Raw genomic sequence first — 18,825 nt, 5'->3', positions numbered from 1 at the left:
TCCGTTAATCAGCTGTCGCCTCCATACGAACGACAACTTTCAGAAGTTATGAAACTTGTGCGAGCTAAGGACTAACGATGTCTTACCTTTTAACGTGTGATTCCTAACACGGTTGCAGAATTATTCCAGCTTCAACCAGATAAATTCTCTCGAGAAAAATATCTGGTCGAGGCGGGAATCGAACTCACGGCTTTCCGATCGTGAGTCGGCGGTCTACCACCGCGGCCAATTCCACAACCATCATCTATTGGTTCATTCTGAATGTTAGCGCGTTTCTTTTGGTTGAAGCATTCCATTAGAAATTTTCTGTTGAAATAAAAAACTCACCTGAAAAAATGCGTGGCGTCATTGGTGGAATACGGTTTTTCCCTTATCTCAAGTACCACCCAATATCAAAAGTCGGTTATAAATTTCGTAACCCCCCTAGTATGTGGTCTGATGATGTCATTCTGTCAAATGTTTGTTGACATTTGTGGTTTTGATAAAATAAAAAGTTTTTAGTTTTGGTAGGTGTGGTTATAAATCTTTCAAAAGTTCACTCAAATTCTCGGTAAAAGGACTAAATTATTGAGTCATAAAAATGGATGGAAGACTACCGGCGTGTGTTATCGATGTAGGAACGGGGTGAGAGAAAAAATCCTAACCAAAATTTGTTTATCATAATGTTTTTCTATTTAGTTACACCAAACTAGGTTTTGCGGCAAACAAGGAGCCACAGTTCATAATCCCTTCTGCTATTGCGATAAAGGAGAGTGCAAAAGTGGGTGAGACAACTTCTAGGAGATTGAATAAAGGCGTTGAAGATCTCGACTTTTTTATTGGAGATGAAGCATTCGATGCCACCGGATATTCAGTTAAGGTGAATATTATTGAGATGTTTTGAATCTACAGTAGAAACATGAATGTCTACCGTTCTAGTATCCAGTGAGACACGGACTTGTTGAAGACTGGGACTTGATGGAAAAGTTTCTGGAGCAGTGTATTTTCAAATATCTCCGAGCTGAACCAGAAGATCATTACTTTTTGCTCACCGAACCTCCTTTGAACACGCCAGAAAATAGAGAATACATTGCTGAAATAATGTTTGAATCTTTCAATGTTCCCGGCTTGTACATAGCAGTTCAAGCTGTTTTAGCTTTGGCTGCGAGTTGGGCTAGCAGAAGTAGAGAGGAAAGAACCCTCACGGGAATTGTAATTGATAGTGGAGATGGTGTAACTCATGTTATTCCTGTTGTAAGTATTCAGAATATAATGTATAATTGGTAAATATTAGAGATGAAATGGATATCTGGTATCCGGCCTATCCAGCGGCCTAAATACTAGTTGTTTGCTTTAAAAATGGTATCGCAGCAAATGGGATCCTCTGCTTCAAAAATAGCTCACGATGCATAAATCGAATCCCATCTGAGATACGGCTCGCTATTTGGGGAGTATGCAATAATAATGTCATGCAAGGCATCTTGATTACACAAAAAAGAGCAATTAGATACATTTCTAAAGCAATGGCACATGATCGATGCAAACGACTTTGTGTCTTGCATAAGATACATACTGTTGTTGCCATATTCATAGCATTGACAGTTTGTCTTATTGAAAAACATCTAAATAAATTCAATACAGCTAACTGATATCCTACAGACAAGCAAAACAGTATTAACTTACCCAGACCGATCTCTACTTTAATGAAGGACTCAATTATTTATAATGTTTGCAAGATGTTCAATCATTTACCTGATTTCATAAGAGAAATTTATGCCTTAGATAATTTTAAAAAGGCTGTTTACTTCTTGCTGTGTAGTCGTCCGTATCATACTTTGGAAGAATTTTGTGCCGACACCTTTTAATTTTTTTTTTATTGTTAGGATTTTAAACTTGATTCTCCTTTATACGAAAGTTCCAGAATTCTTTGTTTTACTTGTTTTTTTGTTTCATATATGTTGAGTGACTGATTGTAGCTTTTAGTATTTAATGTTTTTATTTATATGAGTGCTTTGTCCACAAGAACTTTATGTTCTTTATGACAAAGTATTTATTGATTGATTGATTGGTTCAATTATGATTTTGTTTATGGCTTGATACTATGATACCTATTTTTTATAGTCTATATTAATGATTTACCACATATTCTGGTGTTAAAACAAAACATTAGTATTAATAGAGAAGATTAAAAGAAGCTGCAATACCTCTATTGCAACTTGAACACAAAATGATTTTTTTTATTCTTGGAAATAGAATCTCTAATAACGCACTGTATAATCTAGATACACACACTAGCTTTATAAGCATCGAATGTAGATATGTGAGGCTCTTGTGAAATATACATATATATGTTCTATTTGTGGTAGAGTAAAGAGTACAGTATTTTTACAAGAAAAAATTTAGAATTTGTGACTCATTTGCGAATCATTTAAATCTGTAGATGAGACAAATTCATTTATACTTTTGTACATGGTATATTATCATCCAAAAAAGGACTGTTGTAGGTTCATACTAAACCTTATTAAACCTACTAACAAAGATAATTTATATAAGTTTCCTGTACTTATACCAACTTATGGTGCATGGCGTTTTTTTCTTTAACTCGAATTGTAGACCGTCAACTTCCAGGCATTTTCGAGCTCGTTTTGCGGTATTTTGAATACCACTAGGCTTATTGTTGATGCGTTATACTCTGAGTGGCTTGTTTTACTTGTACTTTTAGGTCCTCTTGGGTTGTTGGGGAAGTTGTGTAGACAATGATTTTCAAGTGATCCCAAATGAAAAGTATTAAAGGGGTTAAGTTGGGTGATCTTACAGGCCACCTGATAGGACAATGTGTTCCAATCTATTGCTTCCCAAATCTATCATGAAGGTAGTCTGTCACTATCCTACTATTATGGGAAAAACAGTCAATTCGCCAGATTAGGTGGTGAATATTCTAAATATCCTTCAATTTCATTTCTGAAAAACCCAGCACCACTCAAAGGTCCATCAAATATTACGGAGCTAATTATTCTTACCCCTACTATTTCTAGCCAGACATTGAATTCAAAACGTTCTTGGAAATTTTCCTGTCAAAATAAATTATTATTTTCTAGCCATCAATATTGGGTAATCTGTCTATCAATTAAACAGCGATTGGTGAATCTTGACTCACCTGAGAATACAATTTCAAAAATTCATTATTTGGCTGCACATTGTTATGTAGAACCCATCTGCAATTTTTCACCCCTCCTACGCTATCAACATCATACAGGTGGAGTGAAGTTGATATTTGAAAGATCAATACTTGCGTTTTTTTTACAATTTTTCCAACAGTTTCAAGACTGATATCCAACTCAAAAGCCAGCTGCCTAAGAGATACTGTTTTATCGATTTTCAGCCTCATGAGAACATTTATTTCCATTTCCTCAAAAATAATATGTTCATTACTCTCATTATAATCAGGCTCACTTAACTCTTCAAGAAGTTTGACGTAATTTGTAGCAGGACATTGTGCGAGATATCGCTCCGAGTACAACTGGCAACTGCATTTTGCTGACATTTCCCATGGATTAATAGCATATCCACCTGCTCGTTTCTGTTATAGACTTGTGACATTTTCAACTTATTTCAGTTTAGAAATATGTTCGACAACAATGCGTTCGGTAACTAACTGACAATAACAGTTCAATGAAATGCCAAAAGTTGTTTGTGTTTCATAGCAACCTTACTAACTTCCTTTCATTGCTAAATTACTTATTAATTTTCGTGGCTCTCTAGATTAAAAAATAAACCCAGCATTTTGGCAATTAAAATATCAACTATGGGGTATCATTGGATTAAAAAACTATGCAGATTTACGAAATGTAATATTATATAGGATAATTCATTCATGGTTTCTAATTTCGAAAAAATAGCTATCGAAATAAAGAACTAGCAAGGGGTGTACTATAAGTCAAAACTCCGCCCTTCGAGGCGCTTGAAGTAATTTCTATCCCAACATTATCAGGTGAAATATCGTTTTGCGTATAACTGGTGATAAGTAACTGCAATTTGCCAACTTTCCCTATAAACTAACTGTATATCCACTTTCTCATTAATGTTAAAAACAAGTGGCATCTTCAAATTATTTCTGTTGGCAATACAATCTCTAACAGTTGTTTTTTGTTTCATAATAACTTCCCCGACGACCCCTGAGACCTAGACAGAGTCTGAAGGGGCAAGTCAGGTAGACTTGCATATAGAGATAGCTGCAAAGAGGCTTTTCGTCAACATAGAATCCTCACAATTCCCAATGCATATATATATAGTTGTCTAAAATATGTTCACGCAAATCCAGAGATGTTCTCAAAAAATGTACTCAATCATTCATATGATACCAGAAATGAAGATTTACTTCAAGTTCCTCTTCATCGATTGAAGAAAACACAGCAAGGATGCGATTATTGGGGCGCAAAATCATATAATAAAATTCCAGACTTTGCAAAAAAAAAACACTCGAATGAATTCTCCATCTGGCTGAAAAATGTCCTAATAGAAAAATGTTTTTTATTCAATAGAAGATTTTATAAATGAATAATACATGTACTACATCTCTTGTAGGTTTACATGTGCATGATAATTTTGTATATATTTATTTTATTTTGATCTGTGCATCTCTGTGTATATGTATTTTAATTTTAATACTAAGGAAATAACGACGTTGTAATGTTTCATTTACAATGAATAAATTGATCGATTGATTGATTGATTGATACTGTTAATGAACGCTCTGTTCGACGTTGGTTTGTGAAATTTCGTCCCGGAGATTTTAACCTCGAAGATGAGCTCCGAAGTGGTCGACTTACAGTTATACATGACGAGGATTTGAGGACCCTGGTGGAGACTGACCCATCACAAACGGTATGTGGGATGGCGGAAGAACTGGGCGTCAGCTCCCATGCGATTTTTGATGGTATTGAAGGTATTAAAATGGACACCAATATGTCTTGGCACAATGATGTTGCTGGAATTGCAAAGGCTGCTTCTCAAAAGCTTGGAACACTGTTCCAAACCAGAAAACTGTACACACCTCAGCAATTTTTAATGCTTTATAAAGCTCAGATCAGACATACTTTGGAGTATTGTTCTCATGTATGAAGCTCTGCTCCCAAACATACCCTGAAATTGCTGGATTCTGCCTGATTGGAGACGCGAACATCACTTGCAAACTTGATAGCCTGGAACATCAAAGAAAGGTTGAAGATTTGTCTCTCTTCTATAGATACTTTCACGGGAAGTGTTCAAGTGACTTGGCACATTTGATTCCACCAAGAGCGGTCCATATGAGAAATTCGTGACGAACTGTGGCTGCCCATCGTTTTGAGGTTCACTGTTTAAAAACTCTTCCATCTGAAGAAATGCGTTTATGTGGAATAAACTTCTTGAGAACGTTTTTCCAAATGGATTTAATCTCCAGCGATTCAAATCCAATGTAAATCGCTACTTTCGCACAGGCACCTCTTTGGGAGCACCTTAGGGATTTTTCTGTAGTGCTTGTGTTTTGACATAACAAAAAAGGAAAGATCATAAAACTCGAAATGTAGGTGCCCCACGATTTGAACTATCGACAGAAATTGTCACGTTTCGAGGTGTGTTCTTCTTTGCTTTTCCGATACAAAACGACAATTTTTAGATCGGATCATCACGTGTGCTGAAAATTTGATCCTCTATGACAGCAGGAGACGTTAAGGACAATGGTTGGACATCGATGAGCCATTCAGGTACTTTCTAAAGGCGTGGAACCACCAGACCATGGTTATTGTGTGGTGATCAACTGCTGGTGTGATTCACTATAGCTGCAAGCAGGCTAAACCATCACATCAGAGTACTACTGTGAGGAAATTATGAAAATGTACTGAACAGTGCATCAGCAGCAGCTGGCACTGGTCAACCCAAGAGGTCCGATCCTGCTCCACGACAACGCCCGTCCGCACGTTACACAAATCATCATCCGAAAATTAAAAAAATTGACCGTCGAAGCTCTGCCTCAACCACCATACTTCCCAGACCTCTCGCCAACCGACTACCATCTTCTCAAGCACTGCGATTTTTTTTCTCACTGGCAGAACCATCGTCAATCAGTACCAGACAAAAACAGCCTTCGTTGACTGCATCGAATCCATTGCACCCAATTTTCATACCGACGGAATTAATCGACTTGTGGGAAAGTTTTTGGCTTTCTACTACTCCATCTTGATACAAAAAAATGTGGGAATCTTCCAAAGAAATGAAAGAAGCAATCAATTTTAAAAGTAGTAACACTTTACTTTTTTCCTTTCTTTGGAAGATACCCACATTTTTTCGTATCAAGATGGAGTAGTAGAAAACCAAAAACTTTCCCAAAAATTAATCACTCCTAAAAATATAACCCTTTCAATATAATCAACTTGTGTTACGTTGGCAAAAGTGCACTGATTCAAATGGTGCTTATTTTGATTAAATTGAATGAGCATTCATTGAGATATTACAGTTTAAAGTAGACTCATAAAAACGGGCAAAACTTTTGAAACAACCTTAATGACTAACTGTCATGATACCTAATATTTACCTAGTTTCTACTGTGATTATTACGTAAACAATGGGCTATTGGAACTCAGTCTCAACAATTGTTGAGTAACACTAGACTTCTGGTCTATTCTCAGAAACTGAATATGTTTTAAGATTTTTTAGAATATACTATTTATTTGTATTAACTGATCGACTGAATAATCTTTTTCAGGCAGAAGGATATGTCATTGGGAGTTGTATAAAGCACATTCCCATAGCTGGTCGCAACATCACCTATTTTATACAGTCACTTCTACGAGAGCGAGAGATAGGTATTCCTCCAGAACAATCCTTAGAGACTGCTAAAGCAATAAAAGAAAAATACTGTTACATTTGTCCTGATATAGCCAAAGAATTTGCCAAGTATGACACGGATCCGGGAAAATGGATGAAGAAATTTGAAGGAATCAATTCTGTAACAAAGCAATTATTTAATGTAGATGTAGGGTATGAGCGGTTCTTAGGGCCCGAGATATTCTTTCATCCTGAGTTTTCGAATCCAGATTTCACAATACCTATCTCCCAAATTGTTGACGATGTTATTCAGAATTGTCCGATTGATGTTCGTAGACCATTATATGACAATATTGTTCTTTCTGGTGGTTCAACCATGTTCAAGGATTTCAGCAGGAGGCTACAGAGAGATATTAAAAGAACTGTTGATGCTAGACTCAAACTTAGTGAAACGCTTGGAGGAGGACGGTTGAAGGTTAGTAAATTCTTAGGCATACTGAAAATATTGATCTCACATACATTTTTTTGTTCATTGAAATTTTCAGTTGTGTACAATATCAATTAGTACAAAACTTTCTCCTACTACTGGCTTTGGCAAATGCCTGCCGGAAAACAACTATTTGCCTAGCTAATACCATGACGTACAAGAAGTTGTATATCTTTCCTTTCTGAAAAAAAGTCTTTACATGATAAGAAGTTGTCTTTCTTTCTAATGCCTCAACATACATTGGATTATATCTGACATTTGTGGAAGTTTACTTGCAGAGGAAATTATTCCAAATTTTTCTCGTTCATCCATTAGAAGGACCTCCCTGAAATAATTGTGTGATCACCTGCAGACCGATTTCTGTGTCATTACTACTCGTCAGTGCAGAACACAGTCTGGATAATTATTTCCCGCTTGGGGCTTTGTTCACAAGATAGAACTGTTACTACTTCACTGTGGTTAAAACAAATCCCATCTCAGAAGAAGGTTTCGTATATGTGGTGTAGCATCATTGAAATTAGGCGAGAACCAGATATCACTGCCGTCTGTCCTGCATCGATGAGGAGTATTAGTCGCAAAAAGCTAATGAATTTATTGATTTCAGTGAAGTCCTGCTGCTGGATGACAAGAAGCATCTGTATGTCCATTGTGATATGGGATAGAAAAATTATTGTTTTCTGGCAGGTAGAGCCTTATAAGAACGTTGGAAAGAGTTACTGTTTCGAATTTCAGTTCCAAATATTTATTTTTTTAGTATGTATGTATCTTTCCCACTCATCAGATTGATTCGATTTTTGAACACGGTAATATCAATGTTAAATATTAAGTTGAAATTACGATGCATAGAATGAAAATTCTGTACAATTATGGATAGGCCGCACCCTCCGATTTTGAAAAAAAAATTGTGTCTACTTACGTCTTTTAACGTGTAGATTATGAATCTGAAAGAGAAAATCGGTGCTCTCCATTTTTTTCAGAGTTACATTCCTCCAAAGTTCTGAAAATTGCAATTTTTCTGCCTTTTTTTGCGCAGAAGTGTTTTGCACAGAAGTGTTCATTCACCACATTACCTCCACATTTTATTTCACCTCCTTTGACACGTTCCAGTTCAATAATCAACATTTTTCCTTCAAAAACTTTATCAATATAATGGAGCTGCTTTTTGGTGATGAATTTCCTCATTTTATGTTTTTGAGGTTAACGTCACAGTTGGCATCAATGATCACGATCAACATTTCAAATTCAAATAGTGTTTTGTCTTCATTTGTGAGATCTTTTATTGTGTTTTAAAAAAGATTTTAGGAAATTGGCTGATAGTTTAGTTTTGTCGATGATTCATTTATGGATGACGCAGGATGTCGGAACTGCAAGAGAATGGCAGAAATATATTATGTAGGTTTTGCCATCAAATACTTTCAAACATATTGAAGCACTAAAAATATACTCGGTTATCTTTTCAAACGGGAGAAGAGATCTAATGCTTTTTGTCAGCTATTTAGTTCGGATCAAAGAAATGCACCTTATTTATAACTGTAGCGCTCAAAATTCTCCTTAATTTTTTTTTTTTTTCAAATCAAACAATGAACATAATTTTTAAAAAACAACTCGTTACCTCGTAGATTGATTACTAATTAATTGGACAATTGCCGCTAACCTTTAACAAGTGGAAAAGGGAGTGATGCAATCACACATTTATAATGGGTGCCACATGATTTTCAATTGTCCAAAAAAAGTTCTCAAAAGTACATCAAGTGGTATATGATATTGAAAAATAAAAGTTTATATTCTCACATCTAACAGCAAAATCTCAAATATTATAGTTAGCAGAGATCAACCATCATTTATTATGGATGGCTTTTATCTTTCTACCGAAGCTTAAGCGCAGGGGAAGTTATGGGGTAAAGTTGAAAATTCTATTAAAGAGGAAATATCCGCTTTCCATAGAATTAAAAAAAAATAAAAAAAGGTATCGCATAAATAAAAAATTAATGATAATAAAAAAAATCCCGCTTATCACTAGTAGGTACTTGCGTTCCAGCTTGCCGGGTCCTATGGTGCCTGTGGTTTCCTAAATACCAAACTTGCCAATCACGTCAATAATTTGTATATTCGGCCAGTAAAACCAAATCAGGCTAGGCAGATCAGGTTAGGGTTTTCTAATTAGTTGACGAGTTTTAAACCCAACCATAAAACCCTTCAAAAAGAATATAATTCGCTAATATTTCATTAAATAATAACATGAATTATTGAATTTATCTCACAAACAAAATTTCTGATTGTGTGCGTGAATTTATTTTATTAATTTCATAACATATCATTGTCAGACTTCAATTAGATATTTCATCCTGTGCTATTACACTAACTAACTAAAAAACACATCCTGTGCTATTACACTAACTAACTAAAAAACACTTTTATTTATATTATCCCCCAGTATATCTTAGACATTCGGCAAATGAAAACTGAACACAAAAATATCAATCAGTATCAAAAATGAAATCAGCCACCCCATATTTTATTATCATTTATTTCCCGAAGTCTCCCTCAAAAGAGTAAAATAAAATCATATCACCATATGACATGACCCCAAAATTGATACTCCCTGTATAAAGTGAAAAATTAAAAACAATAAATATCACACCACCATCAAATTATTTTATTTTCAAATAATTGTAGTACGAAATAGTTATTTCCTTTGACATATTTTGTAAAGATTATTATTACTTTTATATTCTCCAAAAAATAGTTTAGACCCCCAGTATATAAAAATGTGCTTCATGACATCATTTAGAATTAAAGGCAATAAAGTAATAAAAAAAAATGTTTCTAGATAGTCAGGTTTCACAAAACAATTTAATCAACTGTACTACTCCATCCTGAGTACTAAAAGAAAACGAACTCCACTGTAGTTTTTGAAAAAGATCATGTTAAAAACATAATTATTTCAATTTTGAAGCTCCATCCTCTATAAGCATGATTTATTTCTGAACTTGGCAATAGAAGGAAATATATTGCATTTTACAGATCAATAAAATTTTTGCAAATATCACGAATTGAATTTATACTAATTTCCAAGTAAAATGAAGGAAATTATAGCTAATCAATAAAGTCAAATAAAGTCATTCCTACCTTCAGAAAACGGTTTTCTGCCGGTAAATCCCCATGTTTGCTCCCTGGACTGGTAAAATCCTCTGAAATCGTGAAACATCGCCTAAGGGACGAAAATTCTAGAATTGCTCAAAAAACAGTTCGAATAAAAACTGGATATGAAATTAAAAATAAAACGTTCTGTACTATCCACAGGAACGTCGTTTCTCCTTTAAAACCACCATTTACCGTTAGCGATAGATGTGACTTGAAACTGCATAAGAAAAAGATGATTGCGTGAATTCTTGAACATTAAAAAAAATATCTGACACAACTCTCCGATTCAGGCCCCTTGAAACCCCATTAAAGGACGTGATTAACCTCTAGTAGATTCTCAAGAAACAATAGAAGGTATTGTAATCACTACTTAACTTTTGAAAATGCTGATCCCCACTCTAGGGTAGTAATGTCAATTACTTAACCACTTTCGAAAATTGGGCCCGATGTGTTTCTTTCAAATACTAGGTACAAAATGGCTTCTTTCCTCTCTTCACTTCCAAGAAACTATGAGAAGAAACATCGGTAATGAACATCGGTAATCGATTTCAAAAATCGCTACTAGACAGTTCCTGCAACAGCTAGCAGAAAATAGTTGAGGAATTATTGTCCAGACAGTAATAGCAAAAAATCAATGTATTTCTATAACAATTGTACATCTTCCATTATTGAAGGTTTTATATAACAAAGTCAGCCTAATTATTCCACATAACAATGACTAACGGTAATAATAACCGTGAAAAGTAGAATAAAACCAGCAAGGAAACGCCCTCAGAAAGCAGGAGAAATTATCAGGGGAACTTGGCAATAGTGCTGGTTCTCTTAATATAGGAAACCTTTCACCTTGATTGCCTACGAATACCTATTCTCGACAGGGAATATGGACTGCATTCATTCATTTCTGTTTCTCCGTACTGCTAAGTCCCAGGAAGCTAAAATTTGGTATATAGGTGCTTCATGGGTCTTAGATGCGCACTAAGACAGGATTTTCAAATATTCCAACTGGGGCGCCCCCCGTGGGGGAAAAGTTGCGCGTTTACATATGAAAATTACCTTTTCATCACTGTTTCTCCGTACCGCTATATTATTGGATGCTGAAATTTTGTATTTAGGTTCGTTTTATGTTGTAGATGTGCAATAAGGAAATATTTTTAAATATTCCAACTGGGGCGCTAGCCGCGGGGGAAAAAGGCGCGTTCATAAAATAAAGTTAACTTTTCATCACTTTCTCCATACCCTTAAATTTCCGGTGGGTGAATTTATATTTAGTATCGGCATTGCACCCGTGCGAAGCCGGGGCGGATCTCTAGTTAATAATATACACATAATCAGGATCAAATCGAGTTGAGTTAGTACATGAATTGAAATATACGATTTTGAGTCACAAAAAACTAAAAATAAAATGTGTTACGAAAATCTGTACAATTATTGGTTAGATGAGATTTTGCCAAAGGAAGAAGGTATTTTAGTAGGTGTAATTTACATGAAGAATGAAAATTAAAGCTTGCTATGTTTTTTTACCACTTGTATTTCAAATCAAAATTCAATATATACTTTATTGTCCCAAGAATAAATTATTTTTGACAAAGCCTTGTGAGAAATATGAATAACATATAAATGAAATCACAAAAGGTAAGTGATAACATGAACTGAAAAGAGACATGCAAATAACAAATAACAAAAAAACGTTTAGGATATAAGAACATGGTCAATAAAATGAAATAAATCAATTTAAATTAAATCAAATCAATAAAATACATAGATTACAGTTAGTCATACTCAATTAAAATTATCATTGTAGAATTCTGCTAAGCTATAATAAGGTCTCACAGCTCTTTCAACCCTTTCTTAAGAGCGCTAAGGTCATTTATGGTTCTCATAACTTGAGGAAGGTGATTGAGCATTTTGAGACCGCTGTAAATAGTGGAATGTTTAACTAGGGTTGAAGAAGGCAGCGGTAATTTGAAGCTGAATCTTTGCCTGGTTTGATACATTGGCTTGTCCAAGTTGTTAAACAAGTTTCTATTTTCACAGAGAAAGCAGATCGTTTCATATATAAATAAGGAGACCACAGTCAGAATTCTGTTAGAGACGAAAAGTGGCCGAAAAGACTCCCTAGGCTTGGCTTTACATATGCATCGTATTGCACGTTTTTGTATCAGTAATACTGATTGAAGGCATGTTGTAGAACACACACCCCAAAAGCAAATGCCATATCAAAGATGGGATTCAAAAAGGGAATGATAAACCATTCTAGCTACGTCAGATCTGAGCTGTAATGCAGTTACTCGTATGGCATAACATCCAGAGGAGAGCTTGGATTTTGAACTATTACATGTTTGTTGAATTTTAAATTATTGTCAATGAACATGCCAAGGAATTTAGAAGTTGTTATGTTGTCAATTTGAATATTATTCAGATGTACAGCTGGAATCTGGCAACGATAGTACACTACTTTTGTTTTTGATAAATTCAAGCTCAAGATATTTGAGTCAAACTAGTCTTTCACTTTCGTGATGTCACTCTCAATAACTTCATACACCATATGGTTCTTAGGGGGATGCCATAAAATTGTGGTATTTGTAACTAATGTTACTGCAGTTTCGTCCTACAAAGACATTTTGAAACGAATACAATAAACTGAAATAAATAATAATATGCACCATTATATATATATATATATATATATATATATATATATATATATATATATATATATATATATATACCTATACAACCACAGTAGTTAATAACAGACAGTCCTTAACGACTTTATTACCTGAATTTTGTTAACCTGTGACAATGTGGGTACGCCAATCTGAACACCACCAAATTTATGAATATTTGAATGGGAATCTAAGAAAAAGATAATTAATGGGAAAGAAAGTTTTTGGCTTTCTACTACTCCATCTTGATACAAAAAACAAGGATGGGGGAATCTTTCAAGGAAAGGAAGGAAGTAATCAATTTTAAAATAAGTAACTCTATACATGGATGTGTAGATCATGCAAAGAAGTAACTTTCCGACACAAACTGAAAGAAAGTCCTCCTGAAACAGCTACTTTCATATAAACATTGAATTACACGTAAGATTTTTTTTTTCTTTCGTGTAATTCAATGAAACAGTCCCCCAACTGAATACTGAACATTTTGTCGCGTTAACCTTTTCAGTCCACAACTAACTCACTGATTTTGGACGATTAGAAACAGTAAAACTGAGAACCAGAACAAACATTATACATACATTGTCACATGATTACAAGTCATGTCTTTTGTCTACATAGCTTTGATACCTTGAGTTGTGGCTTCCCTCCTTCGACGAACCCTCCTTCGCCGAGCATGCCGAGAATCCTGCTGACACAAGATAGCAACGCCGCGGTTGTTGGTTGTGTTTTAGTTACTGTTATGTGTTCTACAGTGTAATTCGCCGCGACAATATTATTTATTTCGGTTGAAGTAAGGAGCAATTTAATTCTCTTTTCACTCCAAGTCGGAGCAACAATACATTTCACCAACTGCATCAAAGAATGCAAATTGAAATATGATACTTTGCTGCACATATGTCACAAAAAGAGAAAAGACGAAATCATCATTTGCAATTTCACACAAACTGCTTGAAAAACCTCCTTTTTGGGATGTAACAATGCATTACAAAAATGTTGAAAAAGAATTTGCACAGCTAACCAGTATGAGGATCAACAAAATTCCCTCTACTACTCTTTTCCAAGCGAACCTAAAATGAATGTAATATTATTAATCTTTATTTTCCCAAGAAACTATTACAGGTTATGTCAGGAAAATACAATCTATAGTGACTTAAACTAATCAAGAAAAGAAACTTACACACACGCACACATATTTTTCAAAATCGGAGGGTGAAGCCTATTCGAAATTTTACCGAAAATTTTATCCCAAATAAAATTTTCAATATGTTAACACTTGAGCAATAGTTTTGAATAAATCGACTATAACGAATATTTAATGTCACGATCAAGTATTGTGATGAATTAGATATTTACTAATTTATATATCCAATGGCAGACTGTTTCTAGATAGGAAAATCAAAATTACTAGGTGTTATATATATATTTCACCCAGGGCCCATTTGCTTGTATTCCTTTTCCGTTTTTTGGCAGACAACAAAATTTGTTATTCTCCATATTTATCAACAATTGAAGGAAAAGGATTTTCTGTAGTCATATTTGAAATCATCCCTGAACTTTTTTTTTCAATTTTTAGCCCAAACCTATTGATGTACAAGTTGTGTCACATCATATGCAGCGGTATGCCGTCTGGTTTGGTGGTAGTATGTTGGCTTCTACAGTAAGTTTTCAATTTATCCGTAATTCATATTCTAATCCAATCTTATTGCAGCCTGAGTTTTATACAGTGTGCCACACGAAGGAAGATTATGAAGAATATGGACCTAGTATCTGTAGGCATAATCCAGTATTTGGAACAATGACGTAACTCGTTCCTTTTCCTTTTTTTTTACCTAATATAGATTGAAAAACTGTCTCCAAGATATACTGTTGAATATAAGCTTTAATTTATCTGAATATTTGAGATCATTTCAATCCCATTATAAAACATGTTTTTCATGGGAACTATGTTACCAAAGCCACTGTCTAGACATCTTCTTGAATCGATAAATACAGTATGATAAACAATTATAATATAATTCCAGTTATAACAACTTTCACTATGACGGTGATTGAATGTAGGATGAAATATGTTTAGGTAAACAGTAAAAAGTACTCAGTGACGGTTTAACACTTTTTTTTATAATAATATAAGAGCATTTATTAATATAGGAATCCTAATATACATAATACTGTTATAACAATCGCATTTTGAAAATACAAGCAAAAGTATAACAAGAATAATAAAAATAAATAAAATCAGAGGATGGAGTGTACAACTCCCGATAGACCAATGAACTGAAAAGCTGATATAAATGTGGAAGATATGTTAAACTCAAACATATTTTTCTTTCAGAAATTTAGTTAGACGGTTTTTAAAAATTAAAATGGAGTCACTACATTTAATATCATTGGGAAGTTTATTGTAGTCCAAGAGACCCTTGTGGAAAAGAGAATTCATTGTCATGGTATATTTTGTTCGGGTAACATATAAGTTCTTATTCCCTCATGTAGGGTAATCATGGATTCGTGACATTCGGCTCCCTCGGCGACACAACCGCCCCCCGCGCTTTCATTTTGGCCAGACACTCTTAGTGAATCATCGTCATTCGTTCCCGCACCGCATTCCAAATAAGACTACCAACACAAATACGTATAAAATAAGTATTAGTAGATTGACAAACGTCAAATTTCCCACTTTGACAGGTTCAGTTAAGTTGTGAAATCTAATGATATTTAGGTATTCATTTATTTTTCATTTCTGTAAAACAAAACAAAATTTTAACACAAATTTGCCGCCGCCTAAAATCCGCCGCCCTAGGCTTAAGCCTACTCAGCCTGCTGGTAAATCCACCACTGAAAGTACTACTAAATTGCTTGATAGGTAGAATTAGAACCTCTGACATAAAATGAATCTGATGAAAACAGTTTTCCAACATTAGAACTAGAGAAATTTATCTCAAAGTGGGCTTCACTAACCAAGTTAGTAACTTTATAACTACAAAAAAACAAATAACCAAAATAGAGGGGCCGTTTTGGATAATTAATTTTTAATGAAATGTATGTAGGGAAAATGAATTGCAAACAATTGCTGAAGATTATAATTAGTGTTTTTACAATCTTGAAACATTGTTTGCTTGTTACAATAATTAACAGTTACAAAAATAGTATATTGAAAAGAACGATGTGATTTTTTTTTTTTTTCATGAACCGTTACAACTAAATTGTAGTTTTTGTACCATTGAACCATTTTTCGGTCAAATAGTAATTTCAGTCAAATAATTAAGTTCTGGGCGGGTCATTTGAATGACGCAGAAAAAAATTCGCTTACACTTCAATATTTTTGAAAATCAATGTTGATGATGATTGTTCCTCGAATGATATCTTTTTTCTTTGATTCTTCAAATGAAACTCATCATATTTTGCATAAAGAATTATTTCGTGATAATTTTGTTTGTCCTCATCAAAAACCCTTTACTTCACATCAAAATACTACTGAAATAATAGAATTTGTTTCTAGAGAAACGCATCAGAAATTCTAGCGAAAGCTGAATTGTGTGACCCTTACAATTGGATATATTTGTAAGGTGAAAGCCAGATAATATTGAAAACTATTGTTTATTGGCCAAAAGTTGATATTGATAATGAAAATGTGGTGCCGAGGATGTTTTGACATAAAAGTATAAACAAGACAGTATAACAACATGAATCTATTATAATCTATCCAAATTCGTGTGTCTGTAAATGGTAAGAGATTAGTTAAATTATGGTAAAGTGGCCTATTGATCGTTCTGTGGAAAACTGACGGAATAACTATTGTTTTGGCAAATGATAATCGATGAAATGCTGATCTCTTTCAGAGGCAGGTGTAGGTTCTTTCAGTATAACCAAAAAAACCGACAAAATACAGACTGAAAGTATTCATTCATTCATTAATTTTTTAGTTTGTTGTGCTCACCAGCAAGATGAACCAAAAAAAAACAAGCCACATCACTCATTTGATTCAACCTTGGAAAAAATATTTGACCTGTGATAATTGGTACACAACTTATCCATTAACCAAAGAACTTTTGAAAGATAAAGTAACAATTTTTGGTACCCTTATAATTCATACCGGCTTCCAAAAAGATATGACCATTGTGTCTCATTCACCAAAAAAGAACAGACCTGTAATCTTGCTTTCTACCATGCACAACGATTCGGCAGCATTCTTGGAACTAATAATACAGAAATCATTATGGATTATAATTGTTATAAAAGAGTTGATACTGTGGATAAAATGTGTGGCACATTCTCCGTTTACAGACAAACTAGAAGATGGCATTTATCAGTATTTTTTCAGTTTTTGATTAAAGCAGGAATAAAAAGTCAAATTTTGTATAATTTCACACATTTGAGAGAATTATCTGAATCGAAGACATCACTGACAGACAAATATTTTTAGCTAAATAGAAACCTGAAGATCAAGAGAATGAAGAACCATCAACTAAAATAAGAGGGGGACGTTTCTACTGTGGAATAAAGACAATAATTTCGTGTCATGGGTTCATTTCTGGTTAGTCCACAATATCAAATTTGATGTGCTACCAGCAATTTATATCGCAGGCTCTCTAGAGGTCTGTGTAAGTTGATTCTCTTCACGCAGACTTCTGGAAAGCGTTAGATAGGGTTCCACCTAGTTTATTACTTGATGAATTGGGTGCACTCGGTATCACTGGTAACATGCTCAAATGGTGAACTGGTTATTTAATTGGTCGTTTTCAGTTAGTTCACATACAGAACTTCTGAAACTATACTTGTGAAATCAGAAATATCACAGGAATCACATTGTGGACCACTCCTGTTCTGCCAATTTATCAATGATATTAACTCTAATGTTCATAATTCATATCTATTCTATTTGCCAATGATTTAAAAAATTTCAATATAGTGAAATGTCCAGAAGATGCACGTCTTCTCCAAAAGAACCTGAATGAATTCATTAGTTCGGACTTTCATTGTCTAATATATATTGATTTGAAATCCCCGAAAGAATCTGTAAAAAATTAAAAAGATCAGCTGAAAAAACAATTATATTAGTCTAAAAAACTGAAATTACAATGAAATAAAATATCGAGACCTTTATACAACAGTACCCGAAAGCACGGTCTATCATCAAGACTCTAGTAGACTGTGCGTTCGGGTTCTGTAATACAAAGGAATGTCTCGAGAAGGAACTAGGCATCATCAAAAATGACCTTCAACGGAATGGTTACTCCAAAGTGATGGTGGAACATACTTCAGCTAGAAGACAGCAAGAGCCTCACAAGGAAGAGAAGCCGCTACAACCAGTACTTGTACTTCCCTACATCAGAGGATTGTCGGAAAGGATAAGAAGAATTGGGTCCAAGTGTAACATCAGAACCTGCTTCAGATCTGGGAACACTATCCGTAGCAGCCTCACGAAAACCAGGCCACCAAAAACGCGGACTGCGATTCCAAGAATTGCATTTACCGGATACCCTGCGAGTGCGGAGAATCATACATCGGTGAAATTGAGAGGCCATTGAAACTTCGCATTGCCGAGCACAAGAAATACACACAGCGAGGAGAAACCGGCAAATCAGGAATAGCAGAGCATGTTTGGACTCATCAACATAACATCAAGTGGGCTCAACTTATCCAACAACGCATTTAGCCAAGCTAGGGTAGAGATACGCAACATATGGAAACCTCTAATCAAGCGGAACATGACCGACTCCCGCCAAACGATCAGCTACCGCTAAAACC

At 34.6% G+C, this 18,825-nt stretch overlaps 1 protein-coding gene across 1 annotated transcript; it reads left to right on the top strand.

Moving 5' to 3' along the window:
- The first annotated feature begins 440 nt into the window (after positions 1-440).
- Arp3 (Actin-related protein 3) lies at positions 441-14,973 on the top strand. Its single transcript, XM_023157944.2, has 6 exons — positions 441-624; positions 679-859; positions 919-1,233; positions 6,722-7,258; positions 14,654-14,737; positions 14,789-14,973. The coding sequence occupies exons 1-6, from the start codon at positions 581-583 to the stop codon at positions 14,882-14,884; spliced, it is 1,257 nt and encodes a 418-aa protein (XP_023013712.1). The 5' UTR covers positions 441-580; the 3' UTR covers positions 14,885-14,973.
- Positions 14,974-18,825: the final 3,852 nt, after the last annotated feature.

This window comes from Leptinotarsa decemlineata, unplaced genomic scaffold (assembly GCF_025532065.1).
Source record: "Leptinotarsa decemlineata unplaced genomic scaffold, Ldec_3_MD MMD2_tig00003736_RagTag_RagTag, whole genome shotgun sequence".
In the NCBI taxonomy this organism is placed as follows: Eukaryota; Metazoa; Arthropoda; class Insecta; order Coleoptera; family Chrysomelidae; genus Leptinotarsa; species Leptinotarsa decemlineata.
The sequence above is the reverse complement of the archived record's forward strand: the minus strand, read 5'-3'. Positions and strand labels throughout refer to the sequence as shown.